This window comes from Centrocercus urophasianus, unplaced genomic scaffold (assembly GCF_019232065.1).
Source record: "Centrocercus urophasianus isolate 14NV4802_14NV808 unplaced genomic scaffold, USGS_Curo_1.0 seq_16, whole genome shotgun sequence".
NCBI classification, from domain to species: domain Eukaryota; kingdom Metazoa; phylum Chordata; class Aves; order Galliformes; family Phasianidae; genus Centrocercus; species Centrocercus urophasianus.
Window position 1 is genome coordinate 2,776,369 of NW_024884711.1, and position 16,054 is coordinate 2,792,422.

General features: G+C 39.4%; 1 protein-coding gene and 1 long non-coding RNA gene across 3 annotated transcripts in view; one reads left to right on the forward strand and one right to left on the reverse strand.

Annotated features, from left to right (window-relative positions):
* Positions 1 to 16,054, reverse strand: part of LOC122159583 — a 36,791-nt gene that overhangs the window by 8,918 nt on the left and 11,819 nt on the right. The window lies entirely within an intron of this gene.
* On the forward strand, positions 1,770 to 15,983 carry LOC122159582 (probable G-protein coupled receptor 141). 2 transcript variants are annotated; one of them, XM_042817334.1, is made up of 2 exons: positions 1,770 to 1,850; positions 14,694 to 15,983. In XM_042817334.1, the coding sequence occupies exons 1-2, from the start codon at positions 1,830 to 1,832 to the stop codon at positions 15,639 to 15,641; spliced, it is 969 nt and encodes a 322-aa protein (XP_042673268.1). In that variant the 5' UTR covers positions 1,770 to 1,829; the 3' UTR covers positions 15,642 to 15,983. The 2 variants fall into 2 exon arrangements, with proteins under 2 accessions (XP_042673268.1, XP_042673270.1); XM_042817336.1 differs by lacking the exon at positions 1,770 to 1,850 and adding an exon at positions 1,955 to 1,999.

A 16,054-nucleotide genomic window follows, 5' to 3' on the forward strand; every position in this document is an offset into this window, starting at 1 on the left:
TTTGAGCCATAAGTTACAACAAATGACCTCCAGAAGTCCATATCCTGTATTACCTTAGTGTTCTGAACATGGATCAGGCTTTATGACCCATGAATACAACTACATTCCCATGGACAGTGCAAGCTTTACTCCTCAAAGAATCAAAGTCTCAGGGCTTTTCCATGCCCTTGTCAATATCAGCGTTCAGGATGAGAAGCTCTTAAAAAAATTACAGCTGTTTTTGGCCTGAAGCAACAGTGAGATAATTGTGTTTCCCAAGTTAATGTGAAAAGTTTAGAAGCCCTTCCGATCGTTAAAGAAAGGCAAAACATGGCCCACACTCTAAAGCATAAGGCACAGCATTAGGAGATACAGTCTAATCCTGATTCAGTAGCACACTTGTTGTGTTTGATCTATTTATGCCTTATCTTCTCAACATCTAATATAGGACTGGTAGGATATTACTCAGCTGAGACAAATTCAACGTTGTTTTGAATTTTTGCATTTAGATGTAGTGGAAAATCCTTTTTATTTTATGAGAAGCCTCACTAAATTTTAATATTGAATTTATTTTAAGTTTTAAACTGCGGATCACTGAAATCTTACAAGAATATTTTATAAGCTCAGCCAGTAATTGGAGCAATAGTTTCCTTAATAAAACTAAGAAGAAGAGTTAGACATCGCTAGGAATAGTGCTATTTTCCCACTCTACTACTTTTTATCTCAGAAAATCTTGACAAAGGGATAGTACAGAACATTTAATGAGCTTTTGAATTTAAAAGTCCCCAAGCATATCCCCTTAATTGGAAGAAAGAGAAATCCTTACTCTGAATACTTTCATTATTCATACTGAAACTCCTGGGAATGTATCTTCAAGATTTGAAGAGGAGTATGTTTGTTCTGCTACTTCCTATGTAGCCAGGTTCTGCAGATACACTGCTGCAGCACTGATACAAGGTTCATAAATTAAAGAGGGTGGAGGAATTCTTCTAGTGCTTTTGCATGTACTTCTGCTGCTTTGGCAGATTTTTGGTTACAGATACATGCACTGAATACAGTTAAGAATATTGCCAATAGTGTACAGCGAAGAGAGAAATTATAATAGTAATTCCTTGCCAAAACCTCCTAATCCTCACATTACTTTTCATTTATAAAGGAGCCGATATTTTTCATTAATAAAAAGACTGTAGTGTACATACAGCACATTAGAACTTCTCTCTTTGGAAGACTCTATCATTCCAGAATGAGACAGTAATATTTCAAGAGTGCCAGAAAGCACTGAACCTGCTTCGTGTTTACTACATATGCTTTATTGCTGCAACATAAAGAAAGTGCCTGCAAGGCCTCTCAGGTCAATATGTTCACAATGTCAATCCTACATATGGGGCTGTGTCATCAGAGTGAGCACACTCAGACCACAGAATGCACAAAATCTTAGTGCTGACTCACATTCAAGTGTTATCTGAGCAACTGAGGAAATGTGGAGAGACTGAGTGACCTTCACAGCACAGGAGAGATGTCTGTATCCATAAATCCACATACCTGCTTATAATGCTCACTCCTTTACATGCATTTTTTCACTTTCAGTCCTAATAGTGCTCTTTCTTCCCTGCGTTCTAATGGCTTGCAAGCAGATACATTTCACTTTAAATGGGCATTGAACAGAACAAGAATACTTAAAAAAGAAAACAAACCAAACAGACAAACACAATTGGTCTGAGCACACTTGTGGTTTATGGGCAGAGGATGATATTTCAGGAAGAAGAAAGAGCTTTGTTGCAAAAGCAGTTCCTCAGCAACACTTCTCTGTGAAGTCAGGGAGATGTGCAGAGTGAGGGAAGTCTCCTGCTATGCCACTGGAGAGTCTGCAGGTAAGTGCTGGAAAGGTACTCAGCACAAGTATTGAAGTTAGATGTGCAGAAAGAGAATTTTCTTCCCTCAGCTTGGAGAAGGGGAATGTTGTTATAATCAGATGAGAAGGCTGCAGATCCGGATGGACCATAAAGGTTCTTGGTGAGAGGTAAGCTTAATGCTTTAAACTTAAAGCTGGGAGAAGATTTATAGGATCAAAGTTAGAAGTGCTTTGGGTTTTTACTTCTCTGGGGCAGTTGTGAATGTCAGATTTTGTGCAGTTTTTTGAAACAAAGCACAGTACAGTTAGATGTGTATTGTGTTAATCAGGGAAAGGCATCTGGGATCCTTTTTAAACAACATCTCCACCTCCAAAACACTTCCCCAAGATTGATTTATTAAAAGGAAGCTTAACCTGGAAATACAAGAGTATTGTTAGTAATTTCAGCTGGTAATCCTTAAACAAGGAATAAGAAGGAAATTTCCATACACTTCTATTAGCTCTCTGACTGGCTTTGGTGAAAAAAAATCACCTCAGTTGCTGAGAATCCCAACTCTCCCTGATAGTCAGATGGCTGTAAGCTCTGCCATTTCCGTGTAGCTTTTGGACACCTTCCCTGATGCTTTCAGACACTTGTTCAGCCCTGCAAGAATGGCTGGAAGTGGTTTAGCATCCACTTCTTCAGGCACTTTGAGAAGCTGATTTAGCCACTCACTATCTGTTCTAATGCTGAATTTTACATCGTTCTGCTCCTCTTGTTCAGTATGTGCAAGAGGCCATCAGGAAGTCAACAAAGGAATCGTGGATGGCAGTTTTTTTCTATGTTATTGATGCTGAAGAGCTTTCTCAATAGCCAGGGAGAGCAGCTAAGTGCCTTCCTCTGTGAACAGGGAAAAAAAAAAGAATGGAGAGATGCATATAAATCACATAGAACAGAGGTGTGGCTGAAAAGAAGAGAAAAATACTCAGAAGGTACAAGCAAAGTGACCTGTGTCACTAAATGTTGGCTAATGAATACATATATAATTCAGGTACTTTGTTTGGACTCTGGAACTCTGCTGGTCGATCATGTACCAGGCTGATGATTTTTACCTCTGTAGGAAAAGTAGCAGCTTTTTCTTCCCCACCCTTATTGTAACCCCACAGTTGAGAAGGCAGGAATTAGCAGGATTATTTTCTCGCCTTTCACTTAGAACTGCATCATCTTTGTGCCAATATTACCAGTAGAGGCACACAGATAACTTCCAGCAGGGAAAACTATGCTGTAAACTCAATGGCACCATATATAGCCTTCAGTATCCTGCTGCTGTCCAGGAGCTTCTCACTACATGTCAGCTTAAATCTCCTTGTTGTTGTTCTTAAAACCCCCAGAAAGGAATCGCCCCTTTGAATATGCTGTTTATATTTGGCCCAAAAAACGTGTGTCTGCTGCTCTGCAGGTTGTGCATCAAGCAGACTCATCTTGCTAAGAAAACTGCTGCAAGGACACGATGTTGTTGGAAAGTGGTGCTGTGCGTGGTAGGCTACTCTGCCTTGTCTCGTTGAATGATTCTATGCTATGTGCTTGCAATTCATTCTGGTGTGTAAAGTTACTGGCCTTCTAAGTATGTTGTCAGAAGCAAATGAGTCTGAGAAGATCTTCCTTGCCATTTTATATGTTGAAAATCTAGCAATACCTAACACCTCCCATGGTCCAAAACAATAGTTCTTATGCTAGCTGTTTATGCATCTGCTGCTGGTTGGGCACCATGGCTGCATACTCTCTTTCTACTCAGCCATGGTGACACCTTCAGACACAGAACACTGTATCCAGTTCTGGAATCTCCAGTTAAAAAAAGGCAAGGATCTCTAGAAGAAGTCCAGTGAAGGGCCACAAAGATGATGAGACCTGGGTCTGCTCAGCTTGGGGAAAATAAGACTAAGTGGGGATCTGATTAATGTTTATAAATATCTGTAGGGAGGTGGGAGGCAAATGGTACAGCCAGGCTCTTCTTGGTGTTGTGTAGTGATAGGACAAGGAGCAATGGCCTAAAACCTAAAACTTGAACAGAGGAAATTCCATACAAACCTGCAGAACTTCTTTATGTTGAGGGTGATGGAGCACTGGAACAGGCTGCCCAGAGAGGTTGTGGAGTTTCCTTCTGTGGAGATACTCAAGACCCATCTGAACATCTACCTGTGCCACCTGTTCTACAGAACCTGCTTTAGCAGGGAGGCTGGACTCGATGATCTCTTGATATCTCTTCCAAACCCTGCAATTCTGCAATTCTGTGATTCTGTATAATTTCAGCCACACTTCAAATAGGCTAAAGTCTTTTAAAATGCTTAATTAATGGGCTTACAGTTACCACAATTAAGCATCACATTTCAGCAAATACACCATGCTTATTATTAGAATAGAAATCTCTAGATGTAATAGTAAAATGAGCCATTTGAACCCAAACAAGTCGATGTATTAGAGTTGCATGCACAGAGTGCCTCATTTCATTACACAGTCTTTACTTTTATTGGCCAGGAAAGGCTGTTGCAAATAGATATAATAGATATACTTCTTGAATGCAGTGCAGAACAATTCACTCGCAGTGCATTCCTCATTTCTGAAAGGTATATGAAGAACTAAATTCCTAAATTGCAAGCTCCTGTCTTACCCAGCAGTAATACCAAAGTACTGTCTTTCACTGTGCTGATGTAGGGGAAGCACCTTTAGTATCAAAATAACAGGACTGGCAGTAAGATTTGCTTTTGGTACTTCTCCTATGCAGACAATCTAGGCTAATGTAGGGAGGTTATGTTCCTTGGCCAAACTAGAAAGCACATTTTAGTATGCTTAATTTTATATATAGATGTATGTGGATATTCATCAGAAAAGTGATAGTTACTGTAATGATTCTTTTTTCTTGAATGCTATCTATGATATCTATGATAGCATCTGCAGTCAGAAATCAAATGAAACAAAATATCAGAGAATAAAACAGTATTAGCAATTGCAGGAAACATCTTCAGGACAAGTAGCAATGGACCTGTGCTGTATATTTATAAAAAATATTCCTCCCTAATACACGATTCCTGCCTTAGCAGGCAGTTAGCAGGAGGCTAGTACATAATTCAAACAAATTTTAGGGTAAGCACTATTTTTTTAGGTGAAGAGAATGTGTTTCTCTTCTCAGAAGGACATGTATACGTGATTTGCATGGCAGTGCACATGTGATTTCATTCTCTGCAGTCTAATGTCAGTGTTGTGGCAATAGTAATGCATCTCCTTGTCAATCAGCTCCTTCCTCCATTATTTTTTTTTTTTTAATCTTGGTGAGGAAAAGCTCTGATAAGTGAATTCCTGTGCTGGATTCCCTATGAAAGGAGAATCTACTGAGAAAGCTACTGGTATGTGAGAGATGCAAACTGGTAAAATCCCGCAGAACAAGATAACATTAAAGCTGGTGATAGACTACTGGAAAAGTGCAGCTATTAAAAATAAATCACACAGCTTCTGTAAAGGCCCCTTTAGACCAGATAGATCAGTCTGTAGTTCTGATGGCTCTTGCCTTCCTCATTAACAAACACTGTAGCCAAAGCAGAGTGCCAACAGAAAACATAGGTGTGGAGAAGGCTAATTATTATAATTAGAACAGGGTTTGTTTTTCTGGGTTTGAGATCCTTCCCCACACTATCAAAGTAGTACAACAGATTTTCATATGGATTTGGTTTTGTTGCTGTTGTTGCTGTAGTCCTCTAGTGAGAGATCTGGGTTAGGGAAAGACCTGAACAGAAATTTTAGACAGTTTTACTGATACACTGTTCTTCAACACGGAGTGAGGTGCAATTTCAGAGCTCGCAAAGAAGGGAAAGTTAATGAGAGAGACTGAGAGTGAAGCGGTCTTTCTCTACACCCCTTTGGCTCAGGTATTTTTAAGCTAATGTCTTTTGAGTAATGATGCCTGGGGATAGTATGTTGCAAAACGTTTTGTTGCTAGAAAAGGGAACTAGTAGGGAAAACCCAGACATGTTTCTATTTCTCACAGCGGCTTGAATTTATCTCTCTGCTGTGCAAAGATGTGCGAAATGAGGAATTGCAAGTCACATTTTCTTCCTTATACTTTTTGCAAAATGTTCTTTCAGATGTGTCACAGGCAGTATTTCTCTCTCGTAGGATGCTTTATGCCACCTGGGTGACAGCCATAAACCACAACTGCTTCACAACCCAGATAGAGACATTTTAAGAAACCTATTGCCTACAAAATGTTTTTGGCTGATACTGATACTGAACATTTTTCTTTTCATGGATAATGATTATATTTCTATTCAGGTGCTTGAAGTAATAAGGCACATTAGAAATATGAGTCAGAAATGTAATTGTCTTAGTAGCAACTAAAAGTTAATCTAACTGCATTCTAAATTTCAGTTATTCCTATTAGCAGCTGATCTTTTGCTTACTGATAAATTGCAATTAACCTGTCACAATTAGAGCTTAATTACTGATTCAGCCAGTTCTTACAGAGCAGGACCTGGTCCATATCTGGCATAGGACAGACTCTGAACAGATCTCAGCTTTGAGTAAGGAGGACAGGATGTAGCAGAAGATGCTTTCTCCATGTGTCATCCTTGTACCAGTCACTACCCTTGCTTGAGGACACTGCTCTGACTCATCATAAGGTGTGTGGAACACGACCATGCTTGGGATTTGTCATCCTACAGATACGTCTAATAAAACCTGTTCTTTCAGTCAAACATACATGGAAATGCAATTTTTTCCCCCCAGTTTATCAGAGGATAGATTAAAATCGTATCAGTTGTGAAGAAACTAAACCTTGTTTTATCTGGACAGTTCCATGGTATCTCTATTGCAGGATTTTGGAAGGTGGTTTCAGAGGAAGCTGTCTTCATGACATAGTTGCTATTGGATGATTTATATTCAGGAATAACTCAAAGGAAAATTGAAGAAGCAGGACTTTAATTTGCTGTCCCACTGCCAGCAGATGCCATCTACCAGTGGTACCATCAGTGAAACTAGAACCATGTTGAACTAAAATTATATAGCAGAGAGAAGAATCAAGTTCATGGCTTATTAAAGGACTAGTAAGCCACTATGGGACAATGCCTCAGTTTATGCAAGGGCTTCTCTGAAAGTAATTCCTCCTGTTTTGTTATGTCGGACCACAGTACCGAAGGTGGATGTTGGTGATATGGCAGTAGAGGCTGAACCTTTCCATTAACATTGCATTACATTTTGTTGCTGTACGAAGGACAGCAGTAGAGGAGCGGTCTGACAAAATGGTGTCTGACATGGAAGTATGTGTGAAGCAAAGATTTGTCACCAAATTCCTCCATGCAGAAAAAATGGCACCCATGACTGATGGATGACATGATGAATGACATTCATCACCACTTGCTGAACATTTGTGGAGACCAAAAAGTGGATGTGAGCTCAGCGAGGAGGTGGGTGGTGCGTTTCAGCAGTGGTGACAGTGACAGTGGGTCACCTCCACCGGTGCAGATTTTTAACAGAGTGGCAAGCACGCTCTCATTCATCTCTGGTAAAAATGCAGAGCTAATGATAGTGAGTGTGTTGAAAAATAGTGTTTTGGAGAATTTACTCTACCAAATAATGTCACTGTACTCTTTGTATCTGTTGCAATTTCCGTGGAAATGAATAGGAGGCATTACATTTGGAGCAACCCACATGCTTACTAGTATAAATGCAGGTGAAGTGCTGGCTCTGAATATATACAGAGACATAGAAGGCTAGGTGTCAAGTATTAAAATAGTTTTTTGGTAATTCAAGCCCTGATGCTTTCATGAATGCAAGTGAAAAAGATTTAGCTCTTCCAGTGTAAAATTTAGCAGTATAATTAAGGTATACTCTTGCTACTTCTAATAGAGTTATCTGGCCAGCAAAAGTCTCTTTGTCTGTCTAGCAAGTTTATATACACAGGAAACCATCCTTAGTGCTTCGGGTAATGTTTTGAAACCCACTCTATCTCTGGCTTAGGGACCCCTCTGGGGCCCTGATTCTCTGCATGGCATCAGCTCAGTGTTTCCCAAAATGTTGCTCCAGCTTTACCACCAAGTAACTAAGTCAGATTACCCACAATGAATTCTAGATGTTCAGGTGAATCTTATATTCTGCTTTCTGCCACCTACGTAAATGAAGGAAAGTAGTTTTTCAAAAGACCAAACCATCACACCTGCATACTTCCCACCACCCTGTATTGTCTAGTTACGAATTAGCACTCCTGATCTTGAGTTCTGACAGAATAACTGCAGAAAACCAAAACTCCTGAGTTGCCATGGTTATTCTGTGTGCATCTCCAAGTTCAGAACAGCTGAAAAAATCATCGACTGCAGGTATTATGCCTGAGCAGAAAGCAAACAGCTCTCATTTCTCAAGGATCTTTCAAACGATCCAGAACAAAGTAGTCCCTGAAATCTAGGCCAGACTCTCAACTATATTAAAGCAGCCTTGGCCCACAGAACTGCTCCTATAATGCGAATTTAAACTAGTTGACAGCTTCATACAGGTAGAATATTCATAGACACAATGAGACTAGGCAAAACTGCTATCATAATTCTTTAACTTTTTGGGATGTTGCTAACACCCTCAGAAATTACTTGCATCTTACAAAATATATGCATTTCTAGCATGTGTGTTTAAATTCAGCTGATATATGATCTACAATGATCACATTCTCTCACCACCTTGGAATATTAATGGTGAATATCTGAATGTGTCAGTCTGAAATCTATTATTTGAACTGCAGTAAGAGAAACATACTCTAGAAATTTAACATTCTGTTGATAAAATCTGGAGAAAAATTGCATCAGTTTAGCAGGGAAAGTGAACTGCAATTATGCATATTAATTTCTAGGTAAGTTCTTACCTAGAACTAACTACAACTTAGAGACCAAGATAATGATGTTTGTCCCAGAGCAAACTCTGGTAATTCAATATGTATTTTCACTTTGAGTTGTAAAAGAATTTGAAAATTTGTTGCAGAGTGCAAACAGTGCATAAATAACTTAACATGGGAAATACTGTTTGTGATAAGCACTCAGGAAAGTAACACCGTTATGTATCAACACTGTTACATAAATCAAACATTGTGTAATTATTATAAATGGAAGCAATAATAAATACATTAACTCGCTTATTCTATGGATCGATAATATTGTAAAACATCAAAAAAAATTTAAATACCACCTGCAGATATGTTATCATTGCTTTCTTACCACTGTTACTGTCATGTGTTTATTCTACATCAAGACTTAGAGGAGCAAAGACTTGATCTAAGGATATCCTAGCATTGTATCTGGCTTTGCCACATTGGTTTCTGCTTTTCAGCTGTAGCATGGAGAGAATTATACATGTATCTTTTAACAGGGCTTTGAAATCCAATGAAGAAAAATATTAGGTAAGAGCTGGTTATTACTATTATCACCACTTTGTCATTGTACCTCTTTTGCTGTTGGTCACTATTAAAACAGCAAAATGTGAAAAAGAAGGTCTCTAACAAGAGCAGACTGTTGTGGAGTACCACAGAACAGATATCCCCGATGTTTTTTAACCAAAGTGAAGCAATAGGATGTAGTCAGTTAAAGTGTTCTTACGTAAGACTATATCTAAATGTTGGATGTTTATACCCTTGCTTTCAAAAGCATTGTACCCAAATATAACTATGTGTTCTGACAGGAATGAGTAAAGCTTGCAGGAGGGCAAAGCTGACCTTGCTCAGACTCATAACAGAGGCTCAGTCCTGCAGTCAGTCACCTCTTATTGCACACACCCCACAACCACTGCTCCCAATAAGTTCTCCATACTGACGTGGCTAATGTTTATTTACTAAAATTTTCTAGTCAGATTTTTCTAGCACTGCAGACGTGTAGCAGTGGCAGAGAGTCCCAAGAGAGCCGAATGCTGAGCAACAATCTTGGCAGAAAGCATGGATGAGATGTAGCTCGAAGTGCATCCCTGCATTTGGACATCTATCCTTTAGCACATCCAAACTCACTCTTTTGTCAGATGCAGTACAGATCATGCTCCTGTACTACTGGGTTTTTTAATCAAAACATTCTTTCAAATGATCCCTTCCACCCTAGGAGCAACTTTCCAAACAATCATCTCTATGGGGTTTACATGTGTGTGTAAACTTGTTTAGTTTAGGCAGTAGAAAAACAGAACTACTCAGAAACAGGAGACTTTGAAGACTCCCAAAGGCTAACAAATGGCTGTAAATTAAGGGTCCTTGTGTTAAATTCCCTAAAAACCAGTTCTGACAAGAAATCACATCAGTGGTAGGGGATAGTAAAGTGTAAGCCACAAGACCATTTCTTCTCCCCATGAACTTGTCACTGAGAGTGCAACCAATATTTCTCCTGAGGCTGAGTGCTTATGGATAGCCTTGCCCTCACAAAGCTGAGGCTCTGCTGTAGGTTCAAAGGAATAAGCAAAGCAGTGGCACTTTAAAATTGCAGGTGTTCTTGTCTTTGTTCTTAGAGCTAACATGAAATGAAGAGCCAAGTAAACAATGCTTGAAGAGTGGAGACAAATGCTGATGTGTAAGCATACACAGAATGAACTAAAGGCTTGGTTGGCAATGCCTTTAAAATGAATTTGCAGCTTTAAAAATAACAGTACCTGATTTGCTAGTGTTATTTCGAACTTCTTTCAAAGCTCTTCTGCACAACTGTTTTCATCACTTGTGTTTGTAATTTCCTAGTACAGGAAGACATTGCTTCAGCCTTTTTTGTAATGATAACCAGTAGTTCTTAATTTTTTTAGCTCTGTATGTGTATGTATTTGCTACCATGCAACCTCTGTAAAGAACAGAAGGGTAAATTTGTTCTCTTCAATAACTTGAATGATAAATAATTAGGAAGACTCCATTGTTTCCACTTTTTTTGTATAAACAATGAAAATTGCAAACAAAAGAGGACTCAACATGTTTTTCCATCTTATTCATGCTTCAGTAGACCAAACTTAAACTAGAAGTGGCCAAGATAACAACGACGGCCTACAAGACAAGAGTAAAAGAGTCAGAGGATGAGAATGAATTAAAGGAATCACTAAAATCTATGTGAGAAAAATAGATCCTATTTTTAATGTGTAATGTTTCCTTTTAAGCAGACATCCATGCTTCAAAATTCAGGTGTGTATGGTTATTTTGAAATTAAGAGAATACTGCAATTATTCTAGTGATATAGCCTGCACTGCCATAACACAGCATGGAATTTGAGCAAATGGAAAAGCAATTATAAAGCTCCCAAAAGAGAGCAGCTCTGAGACTAAATGAGGATGTTTGTGAAACAAATGCACATTTAAAGCAGGCTTTTATGAAACAGTATTTGTGTTTTGCACTGCTACCAAGCTAGTTTAATTTATTGCAGAGATGTCAGTTTTGACAAATGTTTCTTTTTCCATTTTGTTAAGTATGTCAAAAATAGAAGTCTTTCTTCTGAATTGAACTTTTCCCCCCTGCAAATTTAAATGAAACTTCTCAGTTGGTTGAACACAGGCTGCAAAAGCTTCTTCTGCATAATCCAACTGTCAGAACACATGAAAATCCGTGTGAAGCCTTCCAGTCCCTCAGCAGATGTATACAGGGGGCTAACTTTTACTGACGCTTGTTATACAGACCGTAGAGCTCACTGTTTGGCAGAGACCGTAGGACTGTTATCTTTGCTGACAAATGTGATTTATTTATTTATTTGTGGATAAGCCGACATAATGTTGATGTAACAGAATGGTGACTGCTGAACCTGCCTGGGAAAACAGTAAGTGAGGAGGGCAAGTCAGTGACAGACTGACCTGGATTGCTAAGCTGGGGGCAAACTAACAGCATGCATTCTACTAGTGTGAAATGCAAAGATGTCACCAAAGAAGCAAAGAGTGGGAGCACAGTCTTGATGACATACAGGCAGCTCATTGAGGACCCACAAGTATGATTGGAATAAAGAGAGGATAAGAATCTTTCATCTCTACTTATATATTGGGAAAGCAAAGATTTGAAAAAAGTTTTTAAATCAAAAGACAAAAACATAAGCGTATACTATGCCTGAAAGTTAAACGTGTTTATTCCATCAAGAAATACGATTCACCTTTTTTTTTTTTTTAAACAGTAGAAAGGATGATTAACTATAGGATAAAAGAGAAATAAACTCCTGTAGGTTGGAATGAATATGCTTTTACTGGGAAATTTTTGAAAGAGACTGAATCGTTTGTATAAACAACATGCTCTACCCTGACCAGAGCAGATCCTGTCAGATCCTGTGATAGTCAGTCTCCCTGCTGTTTATAAGCTCCCTTAAAGTACTGGAAAGTTGCAGTGAGGTCTTTCAGAGCCTTCCCTTCTCTAAAGCTAACCAAACCCAGCTCCCTCAACCTTTCTTCATACAAAAGGTGCTCCAGCCCTCTGATCACTTTCATGGCCCTCCTGCTCTAACAGCTACACATAAGAAATTGCTCTCTTGCAAGACTGGCATCATTTCTCATTCTATGTACCTCCTGTAGAATGCTGGCCAAAGGAATTTCTAGTTGTAATTCACATCAGTGGGTGTAGCCATGTGATTGCCAGTACAACAGAAAGCTTCATCTTACCCGAGAGCAGCACTTCCTCTGGGAAACACCTGAATCATGCAATACTCTGTATTCATCACACAATATTTCAATTGGATGCTTGTAGCAGAGAGCAGCTCATAAGCTTGTTAATTTTTTTTTAAATTTTTTTTATTTTTATTTTTACTTTTTTGAGATGAAAGTAAATGAAATTTCCAGCAGAATCTTACAATAAAGGGAGCTAGCAATACTACAAAATTCTGCAGAAGCCTGTATTTCAGCGACTAGGTGGGCACTAAGGAGTCCCTATTACCTATATATTATCCTGTTAGGTGGGTATGAGGATAGTATCAGTTATCTGATTCCAGCTCATCTTTTCCTTCCTTCTTTCAGATCAAATTTCATTGCTGGACTCTGAACAGTGACCACGAGAGGTCCTTCCTCTCACAGCACAGCATTGCTGCTGGGGCTGCTAACATCTATCCACACTTGCAGCGTGTTGCCTTTAGAGCCATGACACTTTTTAAACTTTAAATATGCACTTTAAATTTAAACAGTGTGATAATGCCACTTTTTAGAGACGTCTTTTCAAATTAAAGTTGAACAGCTTGAAAAACTGATGAGTTGCTATTGCTAATGTCTTCTGGCTTGCGTGGCACTGAGGCTGAAATGCAACATCTCAGAAATGAAAATGGAACAGGAAGGAACTTCTACGGTTTCTGATGCAAAAGTTAGTGTGAAATGCCATTAAGCAGCATCTTTAAGAAGGAGGTCTTTTTTGTGTCTGATTTTACTTTCTAACATAAAGGGTCAACCAACATTACGTGTGATTTTGAGGTATAGGAGTCCTATTTATGCTGGATGTAATAAAATATCTGAAGTCTTAGCTTCATTGTTGTAACTAGAGAATGACTGATTATTCAGTGTGTAAAGAGATACTGATTACTGTAGAGGGGAATTTCTAGAAACATTGCTAAGAAAAAATAAAAAAGTCTGAGGTACATTACAGATATAGTCACCTCACTGTAAGCAAAACCATTTTATGAAACTAATATAGATATCTATATAGGTATAAAACCCCATAGATTTTTCCACATGAGAGGGAATTTCTAAATAACTTTTTCCCTCTCAGTGTATTTATGAAAACAACCTGAAATACCAACCAAAGAGATACAGGTACTTCATTGTAAAGTATCAAAAGGAAAGATTCCAAAAACTCATCCAGGAAGAAAACCTTCTGTTGCAAGGTTCACAGGTGAAATGGAAGATGTGCCAGTTTTAAATTAGATTATTCAGGTTGTGTTAGCAGTACAACTGGGATAGTACAGGGCCCATTGTCGTTCAGTTTCTCAAGCTTTCTTTCTGTGACACTAACGTGGACATCCTCTTGATACTTCCATAGATTCTTGCTTCAGGAGGATGCCCTACCTGAACACTTCTTCTCTCACATACTTTTATAATATTTAAAAACGCTAACAGAATTTGCATTTAGATTTCTCAAAATTGTATTTAATCTCTCTTTGAAATGACATTATATTAAGAACGTACAGTGTATTTATTAAACTTTCCATCAAACTCCATCAGATCTGGCCAGGAAATCTTATTTGCTATAAACCACGATGGCCTTTCCTAACATTTTTTGACATCCTATTTTGTAACACCCTGACTCCATGTATTAGATGTGAAATGGCCCTGAGCACCAGAGCAGCATTGCCCATGCTGCTCAGGCTGGCAGTATCTGAGCAGGATCTCCATGGAGCCTGCATATCCATGCTACTTAATTTCTTATTCAGATGCAGGAAGAGTTGACTGCAGTGCGTATAAAACTCAGCATGTCGTAGCAAACAAAATGTATAGCTTTGATCTAAAAATACGTGGTTATTATCTGGCTTTAAAGACAGATTTGTGCTGCAGATAAACAAATGGATGAATGACTAGCAGAATTCAGTGTATCTGGTGTTCACTGAAGAAACATGCATATGCTCAGGAAAGAGGGGAACTAGTAACAGAGAGTTCAAAACCACCACAATCATGATTTCCTCTAAGGATCTCTTTTTTGCATTTACTACAAGATCATGCTTGTTTTTAAGAGAATGGTTTGTAATGTTGTAATCTACTGCAGGTTCTACTCCCAAGGTTTTCAACATCTTTCTCTAGGCTGGAGGATTTTTGAATAACCATCACTGCTTGTTCCAAGTGTGAGATTCCACCATTATCTCTGAAGTAAGAACCAGATTGAAAGCTCTTCCAGCTTTTCAGGTGGGTTCTCTGTTATTCTCATCTTACCTCAGTCTTTATGTGTTCTTTCATTTTTAGAATATGTACAAGGAAGATTTCAGGAATATTACTGAAGAGAACATAGCCAGCAATGGCACCTTCTCTGACTTTGCCCACACCAACACCACAAGAGCTATCCTGATTACAGTCTACTCAGTTGCCTTTGCTGGAGGTGGGATAGGTTCCACTGCGATGTCGTTTGTGCTGGTCAAGATGAACAGTCTGTCTGTGACCACTACAGCCATCATTAACCTAGTCGTGGTACATGGCCTCCTTCTCCTCACAGTCCCCTTCCGTCTGCACTACTATATCAATAAAGAGTGGATCTTCCACATGCCATTCTGTAAAATGGTGAGTGCTATGGTGCACATCCACATGTATCTGACTTTCCTATTCTACGTGATCACACTGGTGATCCGGTGGTTGATCTTCTTTCAGTGGAAGGATAAGGTAGAGTTTTATAGGAAGCTACATGCCATTGCCGCAAGCGTCACCGTGTGGGTCATCGTCATCATCTTCATGGTGCCACTCTTCTGCATTCAGTATGGGCGCTCAGGGACGTATGATGACAAAGCATGCTTTAAATTCCACAAGGAGCTGAAACAGGATAGTGTGAAAGTCCTGAACTACCTAGCCATTGCAGCTGTCGCCTTAATTACTTCTGTTCTCCTGGGCCTGCAGATCTTTATTCTGGTCAAAGTATCGAGAAAACTCTCCACCTCTCTCTGGTCACATCAAGAATTCTGGGCCCAGGTGAAGAACTTGATATTCATTTGTGTCATCATAATTTGCTTCCTTCCCTATCACCTCTTTAGAGCCTACTACATAAAGCATGTGAACGACAGTGAAAAGTTAGAAAGCTACAATGAAGTTTTTTTGAGCCTGACTGCCCTCAGCTGCCTGGACCTGCTGTTCTTCGTGCTGAGTGGAAGCCGTCTCTTCAAACAAAAGGTTGGCATGCTTCGAAGCAGGCTGCCCTGCTGCTAGCTCCAACTGTGTGGGGTCCTGGAATCTTGCAGAGCACAATGCCAGAGAGACATGGTACATCCACTCCCCAGCACGTCAAAGCAGGCACTGGAAACAATATAAAACTGCTCCCCAAAATAATACACTACTCTGGGAGGTGCTGGTGACACCCTTGAGAGTACAGAGGCCTTGCAGAAAAGTCTTGACAAATGTGAGGGCTGGGCAGTCACTAATGGCATAAAGTTTAACAAGAGCACCGGATTCTGCACCTGGGGCACAGCACTCCTCTTCCAGTGCTGGAGTTCAAGAAGCATTTGAACAACGCTCTCAGTCACAGGGCTCAAATTTTGGGTGGTCTTGTGTGGAGCCAGGAGTTGGATTGGCGATCCTCATGGATCCCTTCCAACTAGGAACAGCCTATGATTCTATGGTAC

Bases quoted from the DNA above. Each gene is read 5' to 3' on its own strand.
- LOC122159582 (XM_042817334.1), top strand. From the start codon at position 1,830: ATGCCACTGGAGAGTCTGCAG. The intron at 1,851-14,693 runs GTAAGTGCTGGA...TTTCATTTTTAG, and splicing joins TGCCACTGGAGAGTCTGCAG to AATATGTACAAGGAAGATTT.